The 18,969-nt window shown below is 42.8% G+C and overlaps 2 protein-coding genes across 2 annotated transcripts in view; one reads left to right on the top strand and one right to left on the bottom strand.

Moving 5' to 3' along the window:
- TXNL1 (thioredoxin like 1) overlaps positions 1-1,374 on the bottom strand; it is a 33,760-nt gene extending 32,386 nt beyond the window's left edge. Inside the window, exon 1 of the mRNA XM_047086304.1 lies at positions 1,095-1,374. Within this exon, the coding sequence (XP_046942260.1) occupies positions 1,095-1,192 (98 nt within the window). The 5' untranslated portion in view covers positions 1,193-1,374. The remainder of the gene's footprint in view (positions 1-1,094) is intronic.
- An 11,910-nt stretch (positions 1,375-13,284) lies between these two features.
- Positions 13,285-18,969, top strand: part of WDR7 (WD repeat domain 7) — a 357,963-nt gene continuing 352,278 nt past the window's right edge. Inside the window, exon 1 of the mRNA XM_047086392.1 lies at positions 13,285-13,904. The gene's annotated coding sequence lies outside the window, so the exon portion shown is untranslated. The remainder of the gene's footprint in view (positions 13,905-18,969) is intronic.

Below are 18,969 nucleotides of genomic sequence, written 5' to 3'. Positions count from 1 at the left end.
ACCACTTACATACTCAACATTTACTGAATCATGTTCAATAACCACGAATCACTTTTTACCCTCAAAATACTGCCTTATGTTTATATAGTTACCTGGACAATTCAATGGGTTACATAAACAGTAATACCTGCAAGTAAATTTCTCCAGCTCAGGGTAAATGTAAATAACTCGGAGGCTAGGGGGTCAAGGTAAGTCAAATGGAGACCACTAATTCTTAGAAGGCACTAACATACACAAAGGGAGGCCAGTAAATACACACCCTGGCTGAAATCTTGGTTCCAAAGGCCTACTTCCAACATGTCACTCTCACACAGGTACACTGCACACTCAAAATGGAAAATCCACCAGCTCTGCGACTAATAAATCATGTTGGGATTTACCAAAGTCGACATCTCTGTCCTGTTAAACCATCAAGTCAAAAATGGAGTCTATATGGCCAAACCCAGATGTCTGGATACCTGCATTGCATATATACCCACTGTAATTTCTGTGATCAGATGCAGCCGCATACATAAGGGAGGCTAAGTTACAAAGTTACTAACCAAACGAGTAACAAGGCCATTAAGAAAAGTAAAAAGCCCCGGACTCAACATTAATTTAAAACGCATTAAATGAGCACTACGTGGATTAGTTGGATAGCCCCAACTGAAGTTTCTAAAGGTTTTACAGAAATGCAAGCAGTGAAGAAAGCCAAAGTGTTCGGAAAATTAAGATTTTAGGTTTTCTAAGGTGCAAGTGACAGCTGGCTCCCCGGAAGGAATGGAACAGGCAAAAGCAGGAGAGGCTGCAGGAAGACTCCCACAGACTAGAAGGAACAGAGGTGGGCCACCCCAAGTGGCCTCGTCCGAGGATTCAGAAGGGACGGGTGTAGATCTCCCGGGCTGGAATTCGCGGTTGGCCAGGCCTCCGTGCCCTCCAGAGACTCCCTTGCGCACAAACAGGGGAGCTGAGGCCTAACTGGGCAGCGGCCTGGGGCTGCGGCCAGCGCGGGACATTCCGGAGCAGCAGACGGCAAGGAGTCGGGACCCGGAAAAAAAGTGAAGGGAAAGCAGGCACGCACACGCGGGGCCCACAGGGCTCGCGCCCGGCCTCACCCTCGCATGGTGAACTTGACCACGGCGAGTCTGGAGCCCGCGCCGCTCAGCTCCGGCTGGAAATCCGGGTCGCTCCCGACCGGCTTCACTCCCACCATTCTCAGCCCGGCAGGGCGGCCGCGACGCCACCGGCTTCAAAACTGAAGAAGGCGACCCGGGAGAGGAAGAGCGGGAGGCTCAGGAAGGCCGAGGCCTGATCACAGGAGGTGGCGACCGCGGCGTCTTCCCCGGGACTCTCAGTGCCGAGTCACGCCAGGGAGCGAGCGGCCGGGGTGGGGGGGTGGGGACGGGAAGGGGGGAGGGGAGAGGCGAGGGAAGGAAAGGCGTGCGGCACCCAGCAGCCACCGCGCGGCAGGGCCGCCGGCGCTTGCGCACGTAGGCGTCATTTCCGCGCCGTCCGTTTTGGCTCCCAGCGCCCAATCCTAAAACGCGACCCCTGGCCCCACCCTCGGCTGAGGAGCCAGACCCAGGCTGTCAGGCGCCGCGCAAGCGCAGAGGAGCAGCAGTCACAAGCTGAGATGTGCAGTGCGTTTTAAGTTCGCGTCATCCCTCCGCGGTTCCGAGACCCAGGCTTCTACCGAGTTTCTCGGGGTGAGAAAAGTAGGTTCAGTGGCTAAGGTTTTAAGCCTCCTCTCCCCAGAAGTGCTTGAGGAAATACTTTGTCTCACATTCCAGGCAAATCGCCACGCTAGACAAAATAGGCTTTAGGTACATTGATTAACGGCTCTCGTGACACAAGGGTGCTCTCTGTTCAGTCATCCACAAACTGTCATGCACCTGTCTTTAAGCTGCGCCTAAAAAAATGAAAGCACCATCCATCCTTCTAGAAACACAGTCTTGTGATAGACACCAGCAATAGTTAACAATAACAAGTTTGCAAAGGAAACGTTGGGACAAATGGGACAAGAGGATGGGACGGGGTAAACTTGCTGGAAGTTGTGGCCCCTGAACTGAATCTTGATGGAAGATAGCCAGGTGGTGAGAGGTGACGGTGTATTACCGGCAGAAGAACCAGCAGTGCAGATTTGTGGTTTAGGGGGGCTGATAATAATAGCTAATAGCTGGCAAATTACTCGCTAGACAAGATACGTGCTCTTTGTGTATTTTAGCTCATTTAATCCTCCCAACAACCTGTGAAGTAGGTTCTATTATTCCATGGGTAGACTAATTTCCCCTAGTTCACACACCTCATAGGAAGTCAAATCAGCATTTAAGTTAAGGTAGGCTAACATCAGCGTGTTCTTTTAAGTGTCAGAGTAGGTGACAAATGATTTGCTTTTGAATTTAGCTGGATGATGAAATTGAAGAGCAAAGTGGAGGTCTGATCATGCCTAGCTAAGGAATTTGTATTTTAACATGAATGCAATGAAGTAATCACTGGAGGGCAATTTTTTTTATTATTACCCAAAAAAGGTGTCTTTAGAAAAAGTCCCGAGGTAGCAGTGAGGAGGATGGAAGGCAGTGAGACAATTCAGGAGGTTACTATGGTAACCCAGGAAGTGAGTTGTGAGAGCACCCTAAGTGGAAATGAAGAAGACTTGATATATTTGAGGAACAATTAGCAGACAAAAATCATAGGATTTCGTGACCAATTGGACCAATTTAGTGAGATGACAGAGGAAGTAGTCTAGGATAGCGCAAATATTTCAATCTTGTGGCTTTTTGTACTGGGTTAAGATGCCTGTATGACATCTAGGTAAGGGGCATAGTAGACGGTAGGAAGCTTGCGTCTGGAACTAAAGGAAAACAAGTGGGCTAAAGTTGTAGACTTGAGAGTCATTGGTTTGGGTGGAAATTGAAGCCAGGAACACAATTGTCTCTGTTCTACTGATGACAAGGCTAACATTCAGAGGAGTGTGTAACTCGTTCAGTTATACAGTTGTGAGGCTGCTTAGTCCTCAAACATTACAGCCAACATTATATAGAAACAGACTATATGTGTACATAGAAACTTTCATCAGATGTTATTGCAAGATGATGCTCTACTGAGTGATTTTTTTTCTCTGTATTTTCTAAATCTCTTCAATAATTATAAACAGTATACACAATAAGAAAGAAAGCACAGCTGGGAGAAAAAAAAGTACTACACAACAATGCTACAAAAAAGGCCCAAGTTTCTTCCCTGCCCTAAAAACAAGAATAGTATTCACAGTTAACTGATCTCCTGTGAAATTTAGGTAATGGTTAATATCACTGAGAAAAAAAAAGCTCTTGGTAGAAGAAATTTCCCCCCAAAATGTTTCTTTTTTCTAAATTTGTATGTACTACCCTGAAAACCCCATTTTCTTGAATGTCCATGAAAATTTTAGAAAAAACTTATTACCATTAAACCTCTGCAAGGATGACTTGTGATTATTCTTTTTTCTAAAAGTTCATTTATTTGAGAGAAAAAGGAAAAGAACATGAGTGGGGGAGGGGCAGAGAGGGAGAGACAGAATCCTAAGCAGGCTCTAATGTTAGCACAGAACCCTACGTGGGGCTCGAACTCATGCACTGTGAGATCATGACCTGAGCCAAAATCAACAGTTGGACACAACTGACTGTTGGGCACGCCGACAGGTGCCCCAACTTGTGATTATTCTTTTTAAAAAAATTTTTTAAGGTTTATTCATTTTTCAGAGACAGAGCGTGAGTGGGAGAGGGGCAGAGAGAGAAGAAGACGCAGAATCCAAAGCAAGTTCCAGGCTCTGAGCTGTCAGCACAGAGCCTGACATGGGGCCTGAACTCATGGACGGCAAGATCATGACCTGAGCTGAAGTCGGCCGCTTAACCGACTGAGCCACCCAGGCGCCCCAAATTGTGATTATTCTTAAGAGGATGGTATACTTTCTCCATTCCTGAGGTTAACATATTCAGAAACGCCAAATATGCTGCACGTAAGCTCCTCCCACCCCATCCCTTACTTGGTGGGCATCACTATTAGATGACACCGTTTCCCGGGGTCTATCCTGCCTCAGCCTCAGAATTCCATTCAGTAGCACCCACTACCAGAGTCAGGATGAAACCTATTATTTGCCATCTCACATCTTGCTGTAATTGTTACATCAGGAAATCCATGGTTCTCAAATGGTAGCGAGCCCATTAAAATGTGAGTTTCCAGTTTCACACCCAGAGATTCTGACTCAGTAGTGCTGGTGCGGGGCCCAGGAATCTGAATTTCAACAGGCATCCAGGGTAACTGAGGCAAGGAGTCCATATTTTGAGAAACATTATTTGATGCTACCTGTCGTGTACCATTTACTATGCATTTGGTATGCACAAGGTACTGTGATAATGCTTTGAAACACCTTTCTTCCAGGGACATCAAAAGGGAGATAAGGCACTTCTACAAAAGCTAAAAATAAACAAGGTAAAATGTGGTAAGTGCTATAGTAGAACTATAGATAACATACCATAGTGGTTGAGAAAAGGAAGAGAACATTTCCAGCTGGAATGAGCAGAGGATGCTTTATAAAGGGATATGTTCTAATACTCAGACCCAGATAAACCTAAGAAGGAAATGCATAAACATCTTCATTCACAGGAATGACTCCCGGCTTTTCTCTCAACTCATCAAGAATATAGTTTGCTTTAGACTCACCCATTTTTTATCAGTCTCAGTCTATCACTGGAGGAAGGCTTTTTTTTTTTTTAATTTTTTTTTTCAACGTTTTTTATTTATTTTTGGGACAGAGAGAGACAGAGCATGAACGGGGGGGGGGGGCAGAGAGAGAGGGAGACACAGAATCAGAAACAGGCTCCAGGCTCCAAGCCATCAGCCTCCAGGCTCCGAGCCATCAGCCCAGAGCCTGACGCGGGGCTCGAACTCACGGACCGCGAGATCGTGACCTGGTTGAAGTCGGACGCTTAACCGACTGCGCCACCCAGGCGCCCCTGGAGGAAGGCTTTCTATCATGACTTGTAGCTGCCATGGGCTCGCTTTGCTGAATTTAAAAATAGATGTGATGGGGGCACCTGGGTGACTCAGTCGGTTAAGCGTCCAACTTTGGCTCAGGCCATGATCTCAGTTTGTGAGTTTGAGCCCCACCTCAGGCTCTGTGCTGACAGCTCAGAGCCTGGAGCCTGCTTTGGATTCTGTGTCTCCCTCTCTATCTGTGCCTCCTCCAATCTCTCTCTCTCTCTCTCTCTCTCTCTCTCTCTCAAAAATAAACAAGCATTAAAAAAATTTTTAATAGATATGATGGAGATGTGTCATCCATGACTTTCTCTCTCCCATAGCCCTTTTCACGTGGTAGATACAAAATAAGTATTGATCGAATAAATGAATGGCTAGGAAGCAAAATGCATATGAGTGTGACTTAGTCCACAAAATGCAGCAGTAAAAGAAATGTTCTTTTGTGTTATATAACTCAAGTTCATTTTGACTCTGAATCCTCACCCTCCTGCTGTGTCCAACTAGAACAAAAACAACCTCATCTCCTTCTCTGCCTGATTTAGAAATTTTACCACATATCTGGGTTTAGAGTGGGAGTGGGGCTTTGGAGTGTAGACGTCTAGGAGCCCTGTCTCTTTCTACATACCCTCTTGAAGTCTAGCCCTTTCTGTTTCATGTGACTACCTCAGGGATTGGGACCTTTGTTTGAAGTTGCCTCTGGACCCATCTGCCTAGGTGCACCAGTGTGACATTTCTCCCTGGGTTTTTACTTCTTCCCTTCTCCCTTCCATAAAGACTTTCCCTTATGTTTTTATTAAGAGTTTTATAGTTTAACTTCTAGATTTATTTGATCCACCATCCACCTTTTTGAGCCAATTTGATCCTAATCACTTAAAAGTATTCTCATGATAGAAAAGAAAGACACAGTTTTCCAGTTTCATATGTATTTGAGTGTTTGTTGGCAAGGCAGTATGCAATAACCATACGATCTCTGATGTCAGTTGTTCTTTAAATGTAGTCCTCTTGTAAAAAGGTGGGGAAATACCACTTTCTGATTTTTTTTGAAAAGCAATAGCAAGAATATAATGAAGAAATAAGTTGTATTCTACAAAAGAAGTCCTCATAAATTCCTCTGAGATATAATATACCTCTTTAAATAACTGAATTTGTATTTGCAAAAGCCCAAGGATACAGATTTATTGAATTCCATAAACCATATGAAATTCCCCCATTAACTTATCAAAGTTACAACTACCCAAAAATTCTGCATAAAAATAACATCTGCGTAATAGTTTATTGGTAACTAATTCCTGAAAAAACAGAAAACTTGTAATATTTTATATCAGCTTAATTCTTTAATCAACTGGGAAATTTATTTAAAAAATGATTTTAGGTAAGTTTTGTTTTATTCCTAAAGTCTTGAGGGAAAAGTATGTAATGTATGTAATATAAATGTTAAGTAGAAAGGACGTTCTTCTTCATCGTTTCCAAACTCTAGTTTGCAGCCTATTGAATCTGAAAATTGAATACCATTTCCCATGGCTGTCCCTAGGTGGCGCAGTGTCTTTCAGTCAAAGGAGTATGATTTCCCCCTGGATATCAAATGCTTCTTTCAGTAATGCTGTTAAGTCCCCAGACGTTTGTCCCACCAACACTATATTCCTTAGTTTTGGACACTAGGCAGTGTCTTGCAGGAGTGAGTTTTCTAGGAAGTCACAAAGTGACCTATCACTGTCATAAATCTCCTCCTGGAACATACTGAAGAAAGTTGCTAGCAATTCTGAGAGTCAGTTATGGGTATTTCCCAGAAATGTAAAATAGTTTCTTTTATTCTGAAATTTATATCTGAGGTTCAGAAGTCATTAAACTGCACAGAGTTGCTATTAAGAAGGCCAGACAAATATTTCTATCACTTAAGCCTCTGAATAAAAATCCATATTTTAATTGTTTTAAATAGTGAGTTGGAGGTTAGAATTAACTCTTTGAAACTACAAAACTGCACATGGCTACACATAACTATGTGTTCACTTAGTCACTCATAAAGAGAGTTCTTTTTTTGGCTTGTGGTAGTATAGTAGATATTGTCTGGCTAGAATGTACAAGTCAGGAAGAAATGTCCCCCAATAAAGACTTTTGCTGTATTCAAAGGCCTTTCTCAGTTATGCCCTTGAGCAAACACATACACCAAACATACACATCCTCATCAATCAGTCCATGCTTGAGTGGCAATATGTGCATACTCTCAGTACCTCTGAGGGCCACGCACTGAAGACAGTCAATGAAAATAAAACGTGAGGAAGTGGCTATTTACACAATATTTCCCACCAAAATTCAGCATACTAGAATCAGAAGAAGGTAGGAGGATCAGATCCAACTGGTAGAAAGTACCAAAGCATAGCACTTCTCACATTGCATGGCACTCATGGTGGATGTAAGCTGTCTCCCCGCCAGACCGTGAGCAATCTGACCACAGAACCCAGTCTTGTGCTATCTGCATGGCCGGCTCAGCACAGTGCCCAGTGCCACTGGATGTTGAGTAAATGACGCTTTCCACCGTGGCAAATTATATTTAAGATATTTAAGACACGCAAAAGAAGTTACTATTTTATGAAAATAGAAATTAAGTTAAAGTGCTCATAGCCACTGCCCCCTCCACCCAGATTATTGTGGAGCAAATGCCAGGTATCATATAATTTCATCTGTATTATGTTAGCCTACCTCTCTAGAAGATAAGAATTCCTTTAAAAAATCACAAGCGGAGCATCTAGGTGTCTCAGTAGGTTAAGCATCCGATTTCACCTCAGGTCATGGTCTCACAGTTTGTGAGTTCAAGCCCCGCATCATGCTGTCTGCTGTCAGTGCAGAGCCCGCTTTGGATCCTCTGTCTCCCTCTCCTTCTGACCCTCCCTCGCTCTCATGTGTGCTCTCTCTCTCTCTCTCTCTCTCAAAAATAAACATTTTTTTAAAAATAAATAAAAATCATAACCAAAATACGATTATCACACTTAAATGTTAACAGTGCTTCCTTAATATCATCAAATATCCACTCAATGTTAAAATTCCCCATTTTCTCTTAATTTATGGCTCACTTGAATCAACATCAAGAAAAGGTACATACATTGCGTTAGTTGATATCTGTCTCTTAACTCTTTTTTATTACAACTTTATTTCTTTTTTTGTGAATTTTTATTTGAAACAATTCAAATGGACAGAAAGTTTCAACAGCAGCAGCAGGAGTCAAAGAGAAGTAGCAGTAGTCAAAGTAGAGGAAGAGGGAGAAGATGGTAGAGTGAGATGAGGAGGGTCCACTTTCTTGCTAATCATTGACTGGGGAGTCCCCACCCAGGAAGAGTGTGCTCTTGGCTAACTTTGCCGTGCTCAGATATTTGCCAGCGCGGCCCCAAGAATAGGTACCCCCACTGAAAAGCTGAGGAGACCTTAAAGAAGCTAACAGCAGGAGCAGGAAGCAAACCTTCTCCATGCAGCTGGGAAGTGGATTTTCCCAGAAGGAGATTCTGAACAGTGCATCTTGGTGTCTGCCACGGTCCACTCTTTGTGACACATGGATCCTCTTTTTCCCACAGGTTTGGGGAACAACTCTTCCAGGGCTCTTGTGGTCCTCTCATCCTGACAGGGAAAAGAAGAGAGAAGTTAGAACAGATTACAGCCCTTGTTGCCGCAGGACGTGACAAAGCTACAAGTCAGTCATCACCTCCTTCTTTACTATACTGATTTCCCCTTGCTGATCCTGGTAGCTTCGTGAGGGGTCCCCAAACCCTTATTTGTGAGGAGCTCAAGCACCCCCAACCTTAACACCTTCACTCCTTCCTAGAAGGTGTGAGTATGGAGCAAATGGAGATATTTCTAGAAAAAGACATCCTGTTACTTAGAAGAAATTGATTTAGCAGAAGTCATGAGATAGGAGAAAAAGAGAAGTCTCACCAATTGACTTTTGTGTCATGTAAGAAAGTGCAAAGGGGAGCTGTAAAAGAGGATCACACAAAACCATGCAAAGAACACTTCCTCACTCACTTGGGGCACCTGGGTGGCTCAGTCAGTTAAGCATATGACTTCAGATCAGGTCATGATCTCATGGTTCGTGAGTTAGAGCCCTGCATTGGGCTCTGTGCTGACAGTGCAGAGCCTCCTTTAGATTCTCTGTCTCCCTCTCTCTGCCCTTCCTGCAGTCCCTCAAAAATAAATAAATAAAACTTTTTTTTAAAAAAAGAACACTTACTAAATTATTCTGCTGCAACATTAGAAAGTGGGAGGGCCCCCAGTAGTAACATGAAGCCCCCAACCATGACATGACTTTTAGGCAAATGCAACATTAGAAAGTGGGAGGGCCCCCAGTAGTAACATGAAGCCCCCAACCATGACATGACTTTTAGGCAAATGGGTCCACTAAGGAAAGGACAGAATTAGCAAAGTATTAGGCCCTACGGGGAACACCAAACCACAGATTTATAATCTAGAGGAGAAAAAATAATAGCACACATGAAACAACCTGGAAATGACAACAATAATGAAGCCACTGTTAGACCACTGGGCAAAAATTCATAAAGTGGAGGAACAAATTTCCTTGCCTTTTGAAGAACTAACTTGGAACTTAGGAAGTCCAAGAAGTATTGGTGTGTTATAGGGTAATTGCTACTAAGCTCTAAAGACAGAGTAATACTTAAGTTTTTGTTTTTGTTTTTAAAGCCCATACCTTTAAAACATGGCATGTGGAAATTTTTGACCCTTACCCCGTGGCTTCCATTTACGGTTCATTTCTGGTAACAACTGTACATTTTTGGTTAAAACAACAGTGATGACAACTTCTTATTTGTCTTTGCAGCTGTCTTTCCCACTCAGTGTCCATGATGCATTGCTGCCAGCTGATTTTTGTGGCCAACACATCTTACAGTAACTGCCCAGTGAGCCACACTCTGTACAATCCTCTCTCCCTGAGCTCATGTGACATCTGTGACTTGCTTCTAATCAGGAGAATATGGCAACAGTGAAGGACTGTCACTCCCTTCATTAGGTTACTATCTACAGATTTATCTATATCTATCCATATCTATAGCTATGTAACTCCAACTTTCTTGCACACACACTAGAGAGATCCTTTTTGCTGGCTTTGAAGAAGTGAGCTGCCATGCAGTGCAAGGCCTTTGGTAAGGCTCAGGTGGCAAGGAGCTGTAGGTGGCCTGTAGGACCTGAGTGTCCTTAGTCATTTATCCACAAGGACATGAATCAGATTTAAATTCTTCCCCAGCGGGGCTTCCAGATGAGATTGCAGTGTGGCTGACCTCTCAACTGTAGCCTTGTGTGATCACAAGCAGAAGACCCAGTTAAGCTGTGCCTGAACACTTTTCCCATGGAAACTGTGAGACAATAAATGTGCATTGTTTGAAGCCACTAATTTCGTGGAAATTTGTTTTACAGCAATAAACACAAATGTAATGTTGTTAGGAAAAACACCACTCTACGTATCCATCAAAAACCTTCAGTACCTTTTCATTTCCTTTGGAATAAAGTCCCAAGAGCCCATAAGGGCATTTGAGGCCTCTCCTTATCTGACCTTATTCTATTTTTCCCATGTCATTTTTTATTACTGAGTTTAGGCTGAATCTGAGAAAGACTATATCAACCTCTGAGAGCGTTCCAGGGCAAATATCACCCATTGAAGGAGTCCTTCACAGGGCAGAAATAGCAAAGTCTTAATACCACAGTTTCCCTTCGCATCCCCTTGCTGTCCCCTGTACTTCACTTCCAATTTCACTTTCTGTTTATTCTACCTGTTTCTATACATTCATGGTTTACATTTCATATATGTTATACACACACACTCACACTCATATTTTACTTTTCATATATGTTACATGCATACACACAGTTGTTTTTCATTTCAAAACTAGCAACAAAATTGTTTTCCTTTCCCAATTCTTCCTATTCTAAATCCTATCCACTTTTGTAGACCTCTGTGGAATCTGATGTGATTATCCTTCCTCACCTCAACCTAGAAGCAACTCGTCTTTTTTCCACGACTCCTTATTTCTCATACTGTGCTATATTATAGGCTTATATCTTGGGTGGGGGAGGATTTTCCATTCTTTTCAGCTGCCCAAACACTTTCCAATTTTGAGAGAATTCCTTTTTTTTTTAAATTTTTTTTTTCAACGTTTATTTTTATTTTTGGGACAGAGAGAGACAGAGCATGAACGGGGGAGGGGCAGAGAGAGAGGGAGACACAGAATCGGAAACAGGCTCCAGGCTCTGAGCCATCAGCCCAGAGCCCGACGCGGGGCTCGAACTCACGGACTGCGAGATCGTGACCTGGCTGAAGTCGGACGCTTAACCGACTGCGCCACCCAGGCGCCCCGAGAATTCCTTATTTTTTGAGCCTTGGTGGGAAGCACAGCCTACTTTCCTCTATAGAACTGAACTTGCCAAATTCTTGCTTTCTCGGCTCTGCTTTCAGTTAAGGTTCAATAAATATATGTTGAACCGAATGTTTTGGTTGTGCAAATCTTTTCAGATTTTTATATAATTCCTCCAGGTGACAGGAATGAATAAATTATTTATTAAAAAATATACTCAGGATCAGCTTACTGAAGGTACAAATCTTAACTTTCAGGAAGGTTACACATGGAAAACATATATACGTGCATATAAAAATGTGTGAATTTTTCTGAACCAGAAGAATTTTATTCCTTTTGAATCTTTATTTTAGTTCTGCAGCTCAGGAGATTACACGCATTTATTTATATATAGACTTTGGCAATACATTTTGTAAACTTGGCAGAGAGGGGCCAGAGTGTTAGTAGTCAGAAAGCTTCTCACTAATCTTCCTATTGACCTTTTATTCCTAGGAAGGTAGTTGAAACACAGTAATTTTGTAAAGTTTAATTAATATTTGTTGAATGAAAGTCAGCTTTATCTAGGAGAGATGTTTTATAGATTTCCTTTACAAACCAAACAAGCTTTAATGAAGTCTAAGCTCGTCCCGTGGTAACCATTCTGTGCTTCCTATATTTCCAAATAGTTCTTGTAATTTGTAAAGGAGATCATGAACTTAACAGTTTAAATGTATTCATCATCACAACAGAGGAAGTGAGTCTATGGAACCAGCTGTCCAAGGAATTAATTTCTTCTATTTAACACAATTTCCCTGCTCTTCCCTTGCCCCCATGTGTTTGGAAGGCAGATAAAGTTGAGGAAAATTGTAGAATCCCAATTTGCAGTATAAGACAATTTCAGAATTGCTGATTTTCAAGGGTTCTATTGACTTCCCTGGTCAACATTATGATTTAGTTTTTCTCCTAGTGGCAGCAGAGCTGGTCTGTACAAATAAACAGCATATAGGAAACAACACCCAAGACCTAAAGAATGCTAAAAGGCCTAGTGAAGGAAGAGGGGGAATGCCCCCCAGAACACTGATGGGTCTGCGATGTGTTGCAGGGAGGAGGATTGTCCAAACTGGAAAGAAGGGAAGGGGGGAAGGTTGTCATTTGCAAGAATTATAAACTGACAGAAAGCCTTTTGACCAAACCAATTCCTAGCTCTCTTTTGATATATTAGCAAGGAAATGCTCCTGTCTCAGGGAGTTGTTTCTGCCCTGTTCTAATCCCCTAATCCCCTGCTTCAGACCCATCCCAATAGGATTTCGCTGTTCAAGGTTCAGTCCGAGGACCAGCGGCAAAGGACGTTCGTTACCTGGGAGTTCATTAGAAATGGGGGATCTCAGCAACCCACTTCAGACCTACTGAATCAGAAACTTCATTTTGACAAACTCCCCAGTTGATTCCTACATACATTTTACTTCTGAGGATTGCAATAGAATTCTTGTCCTATAAATCCATTAGTGAGGTTATGAAGAAAAAACAAAGCTATGGAATAAAAATCTTTTCTGTCTTTTTAACATAACTGACCATTGGCCACCAGCATTGCACCAGTTTTTCCCTTGGCTGCTGTTCATTCATTCAACAAATATTTGGGAGGAAGATAGGCAAACATAATACATAACTAACATTTATTGAGCTCGCTTAACCTCCTAGACACCCATGAGATTATTATGCCCACTTTTTTATGTGGGGACATAGAGGAGAATAAAGAGAAGCAGCATCATGCCCCAGATGACATTAAGAGTGTGCAGTGGAGCACCCGGGATCCCAATACAAGCCTCTGTGAATGCAGATCTCACGCTCCACTAGGCTCAACCGCCCACACGGTGTACATTCATTCCCTCTCCTCTACAGGAATGTTGCACAAGGTCAGACTTCCGTAGCCGAGCAGCAGAGTTCCTCCTCTGGCCCTCTGCGTCGTGGGCAACAGCTAAGTTCGAGGTCAGAAGGAAACAGTAACCAAATTCCAGAGCTAACACTTTCTAAGTGTCTGGACCGAGTCTCGGGGGCGGAAGAGTAAACTTGCAACATCCTGGGAACACCTAGACTTGCCATTTCATTCTTCCCTCCATCTTGGTCCTCCCAGCATGGGAATTGGAGGCGAGATGACAGCCTAGACCAGACTTCCCACGACCAAAATGGCGGCCGCGCACTCTTTGCCCAGAATCGACAACCCTAGCCTCCGTTCGGTCTCCATGGTGACGCGGTCAGCTTCACCGGCTCCAGCCTAGGCCAGGCAAGTATGGAAATGATGATCATTTCCCTCCCCCTCGTTTTTGCGACAGTTGCAGCGAAAGTCACGGCAGTTGGGTGTCAGCTGATTTACTGCAGCGGCGGCGGCGGCGGCGGCGGCGGCAACGGCGCCTTGCAGCCTCGGTGGGGACACGCCGGCTGGGCTCGGGTTGCGGTCCCCAAAGGTTTGCCTACGCCGATTTGAGCACCCCACATCCTCCCCACAGAACGTTCTCGCCTTGTCCGCCTTTGCTGGGGCACCCGCGGGCGGTGGGACAGACAACATCGCGTCATGAGATGAAGCTGTGACAGGTAAGGGGGCTTTCCAGCCACCCCAGGGGGAACGTTCCCCCGGCGTGGGATGTGCCCGCGACGTGGAGGTCGGCGGCCGGGGGTCAAGGGTCACAGCCCGTTCTGAACGTGGGCGGTGCCAGCTGTTCGAGCGCTGCTGATGGAAGTTCTGTTCTTTGCCGAGCTTGCAGGTTCAGGCCCCTAGCTAGGCGCGTTTGCCTGGAGCGGGGGTTTTGCCTGGGGTCTTTGGGGCTCCTTGGCCTGGTGTATGACATTTGCTTTTGGTGACACTGGCTTTGGTCATGAGATGGGACCTCCCTGCCCGCACTGCCAATGTAAACGGAGTGAGGTGGTTTGTGATGATGGGTGGGTGGCTACTGACGGTGCTTTTGGGTAATGTGCTTGCTTTGGGGGTAAGCACGGTCTCTCCTGACCTATCGGTACTCCTCTCTAGTTTGTTCTTGCCTAAGGTACTGTCGTCTGTTACAGTTTCATTTTTGAGGTGCCACCTGCTCGCCCGCATCCCTTTGCCATCGGACTTGGTCTGAGGATACCTGCTACTCCCACTTACTTTTGGGTCCCAGCGTTCTGTATGTTTGGAGTCAACGCTGCCTTTGATTCAAAACTTTACTTTTATGTTTTGACTCACTTGCTTTGGCAGTTTCTGAGGTTCTAGGCAGAATTTGCTTGTTCTTATAGTTTGAAATTATGGCAGGTACGGTTGCGTCTTGACCGCGTTGGCAATTTTGGGATGCTGCTGATTTTAGGATTCATTGAGAGCTACAGCTTGCTTTCATAGTAACATTTGCCGTAAGCCAAAAAAAGGCAGGGTATGACTCTTTCAGATGATGTTGCTTCGGACTTTATGGATAAGATGGCAAGAATCACATGTTGTCTAAGAGAAATTGATTGACTTGAAATTTTGGTGTAACATACAAATTTTCTTGCTTTAGTGGCAGTGGAGGTGGAAGCCGGTTTAAAGGTAAAAATAATGTATTGAAATACCTTAATTTACAAAGAATCAAAAACTTCCTTGATTTCAGTGAAAATAACAGGTCTTAATTATTTCAAATTGGGAAAACAGAATGTACATAGATGGTAAATCCCTCATTAATTTCAACAAGAGATTATTACGGAGACATTCATTTGATTAAATGTCTGTATTTTAAAAACATTTCAGAGCTCTACCTAACAAAACTAGACTATACACTTTATTTTTTCTTTTTTTTTTTTTTCAACGTTTATTTATTTTTGGGACAGAGAGAGACAGAGCATGAATGGGGGAGGGGCAGAGAGAGAGGGAGACACAGAATCGGAAACAGGCTCCAGGCTCCGAGCCATCAGCCCAGAGCCCGACGCGGGGCTCGAACTCACGGACCGCGAGATCGTGACCTGGCTGAAGTCGGACGCTTAACCGACTGCGCCACCCAGGCGCCCCTACACTTTATTTTTTCTTATTGCCACCTATATGTAGCTAAATATTAAAAGATCTTGGTGATTAAGTAAATGTAAAGGACTGGGCTTTGCTTTATTTGAGTATCATCGAAGGAACTTAAATTTTGAGTAGTGAGCCTTGTATCTTACAACTTCCTTTTATTTCTATCTTGGATATAAGTTCTGTTTTGAAGCAATGTAAGTGGAGTGGTTTATCCATGTAACGGGCTTAACGTTGAAAACTTGAAAGTAGTGAGCTAGTTTTAATGCCTTTGTCATGAGAGCATTGAGCCTTAGTAGGGTGCTCTGTTAGGTATGAGCCCTTAAAGTTTGTTTTGGACCTCAGGTGCAGAGGATTGAATGAATCATTCTCAATTCACTGATCATCATTGACTGTTCAAGGTGTGTCTCCTGGTTTGTTTTTTTTCCCCAATCATTGTCTTTTATTTCCAGTTCCCACCCCATTCCCTTGTTCATCAACCAGTCGGAAGCCATTTTAGCATGTGTGATACGTATCCTCCTGTTTGTAGGTGTTATTAAGTATATATTGTCTTGGGTGCCCACATTTTTAATTTTTAGGCATATCATGTTATATATTAAATATTATATATCATATATGCTGTATAATATCGTAAATTGAAACTTTTTCTCCTTACCACATTAAAAAAAATTTTTTTTAATGTTTATTTTTTTTTTTTTTTGAGAGCAACAGAGACAGAATGCGAGTGGGTTGGGGAAGAGAGAGAGAGGCACAGAATCCGAAGCAGGCTCCAGGCTCTGAGCGGTCAGCACAGAGCCTGACATGGGGATCGAACTCGTGAGCTGCGAGATCATGACCTGAGCCAAAGTCAGCCGCTCAACGGACTGAGCCACCCAGGCGCCCCTCCTTCTTACCACATTTTAAAGAGCTATTCGTGTCACTGTCCCTTGCATCTGACTGTTGCAGAGTGTTTCAGAGAGTGTATCTACTGCAGGTTATCAATCTGCTCTCCCATTTGTGGATACCCATTTTACCTTTATTTTCCCTCTTCTACAGACAATGCTGTATAATAAACATACATCTGAGACCTCTATGATGCTTTCTTTTTTATTATTTATTATTTCATTTTTATTTTTTAGCGAGAGAGATTGAGAACAGGGAAGAGGAGCAGGGAGAGAGAGAATCTTAAGTAGGCTCCATGCTTAGCGTGGAACCTGATGCGGGCTCAATCTCACGACCGTAGGTTTGTGACCTGAGTCAAAATCAAGAGTCAGATGCTCAACTGACTGAGCCACCCAAGCGCCCTTATGATGCTTTCTTTGAGATCTATATCCAGGAATGTGATTTCTGGATCATAGTGCATTCTGCATTCCTATGTTTTATCAAAGGACTGCTGGATTGTGTTCCAGAACAAACTGCAACGGTCTGTACTCCTGCAGAAAGTTCTTGAGCGTTTCTGTGTCCTTGGATCTCCCTGGATGCTTAGTGTTATCCAGTGTCCTAGTTTTTCCTGGCACTAATTGATACAAAGTAAAATCTCATTTTAAGTTAACATTTCACTGTTACTAAGGAGTTTGAGCATTTCTTCATGTGTATTTTATCTTTTCGTTTTCCCTCTTGTACAATTGTTCATCTCTTTCTCATTTTTACTTTGAGGTTTCATTCCTTGTTAATCTGCAGAAATTCCTTGTATTTCCTAGATACTGGTCTTTAAAATATTTTGAGTGTTCTTGTTTCTATTCTATCATTTGTCTGTAACATTTTTCCTGATGGGTTTCATTGAACAGAAATCTTCAATTTTGATGTAATCAGATTGCAAAAAAATAGCCTTCTGGTTTGTGCTTCGGGGGTTTTGAGAAGTGTTTCCCTAAATTTTATGTCATAAAGTTACTCTTATGTTCTACTAACTTTATAGTCTTCTTTAAAATGTATAGGTCTTTAGTGCATCCAGTCTTTTTTTTTTTTTTTTTTTATGTCACGAGGAAGAGATCCAGTTTATTTTCCATGTAGTGTGCCAGTTTTCCTAGAAGCATTCTCTCTTTTCCCCTTACACAAGGGATGCTACCCTTATTGTAGAACGAGTTCTCTTACATACTCTGAACACTCTATTCTGATCCTTTGGTTTATTTCTTTGCTCTTGCTGTAATATCATGGTTTTCACACAATGCTTTGTATTATTTTTCTTTCTCTACATGAATAATTCTTCCCATTTTCTCTTAGTCTTGTTTTGAAATAATTGTAGATCACAGGCAGTTGCAAAAATAGTGCAGAGAGGTCTGATTTCCCCCAATGGTTACATTTTATGTAACTTCAGGCAATTCCCCCCAGTGGTTACATTTTATCCAACTACAGTACAATAGCAAAACCCAGAAATTGACATTGGTGCAATGCCTGAACATGGTTCTATGCCATTTGATCACCTGTGTACATACCTGTAACTGGCACTGTGATCAAGGTAGAGAACTATCCCATCATCATGAAGATCTCCTTCCTGCTATACCTTTTTAGTCAAATCCATCTCCCTTCAATCCCTAACCTCTGGTCACTAATCAATTTTCCATCGCTATAATTTTATCGGTACAGGAGTGCCATATAAATAGAATTACACAACAGAAAGCTTTTTGAGATTCAGATTCGTCCAAATTGTTGCATGAGGTAATTTTTGAGATTCATTCAAATTGTTGCATAATTTGAGTAGTATTCCATGGTATATATGTACCTCAATTTGTTTAACCATTCCCTGGGACGTTGGGGCTGTTCCCAGTTTTGGGCTATTACAAATACAGCTGCTATGAACATTTTTGTACAGTTTTTTTTGTGTGTGTTTGGATGTAAAGTTTCATGTTTTCTGGGATAAATGCCTTGGAATGTGATAGCTGGGTGGTATGATAAGTGTAAGTTTAGTTTGTGAAGAAACTGCCAAACTGTTTTCCAGGGTGGCTACACCATTTAACATTTCCACCAGCCGTGTATGAGGGATTGAGTTTCTTTGCAGCCGTGCCAGCATTTGGTATTATCACTATATTTTTATTTTAGCTGTTTAGATGTGTAGGGATAACTCTAGGGCACCTGGGTGGCTCAGTTGGTTAAGTATCCGACTTCGGCTCAGGTCATGATCTCACAGTCTGTGGGTTCGAGCCCCATGTTGGTCTCTGTGCTGACAGCTCAGAGCCTGGAGCCTGCTTCAGATTCTGTGTCTCCCTCTCTCTCTGCCCCTCCCCTGCTCATGCTCTGTCTCTCTCTGTCTTAAAAAGAAAAAACAAAAAACAACGTTAAAAAAAAAAAGTATGGGGTTAGTGAAGTTTGTAGGTTCGTTCCCATTTTGTCCCCTTCATTGTTGCACTTTATAAAGAGTTCATGGTCTTAGCTGTGTGCATGCCATTGATCACAGGCAGAACCAACTGAGAGTTTTCCTACGGCCCAGTGAAATCCTGTTATCAGTGAGGATACCTTATGTCCCTACTTACGGATAATATGATTATGATGTCAACTTCGAATTTGAACCCTGTGCTTGTGGTTCATTTGCCTTGATCTGTATCTGATTACTTAAAGCTACTTTGCTGAGAAGACCACAAAAATTTTTGTTGGAAGAAGTCCTACATCATGACTACATTCAGAAAGTCCTTGGCCAAGTGGAGTTTTTATTTCTTTTCTATTAACATATATATTGTA

The sequence above is a fragment of the Lynx rufus genome, unplaced genomic scaffold, assembly GCF_022079265.1.
Source record: "Lynx rufus isolate CCGP_SWC_20201006 ecotype Redwood Valley unplaced genomic scaffold, mLynRuf1.p SCAF_20, whole genome shotgun sequence".
Taxonomy (NCBI): Eukaryota; Metazoa; Chordata; class Mammalia; order Carnivora; family Felidae; genus Lynx; species Lynx rufus.
This window is presented reverse-complemented; position numbering and strand designations above follow the sequence as displayed.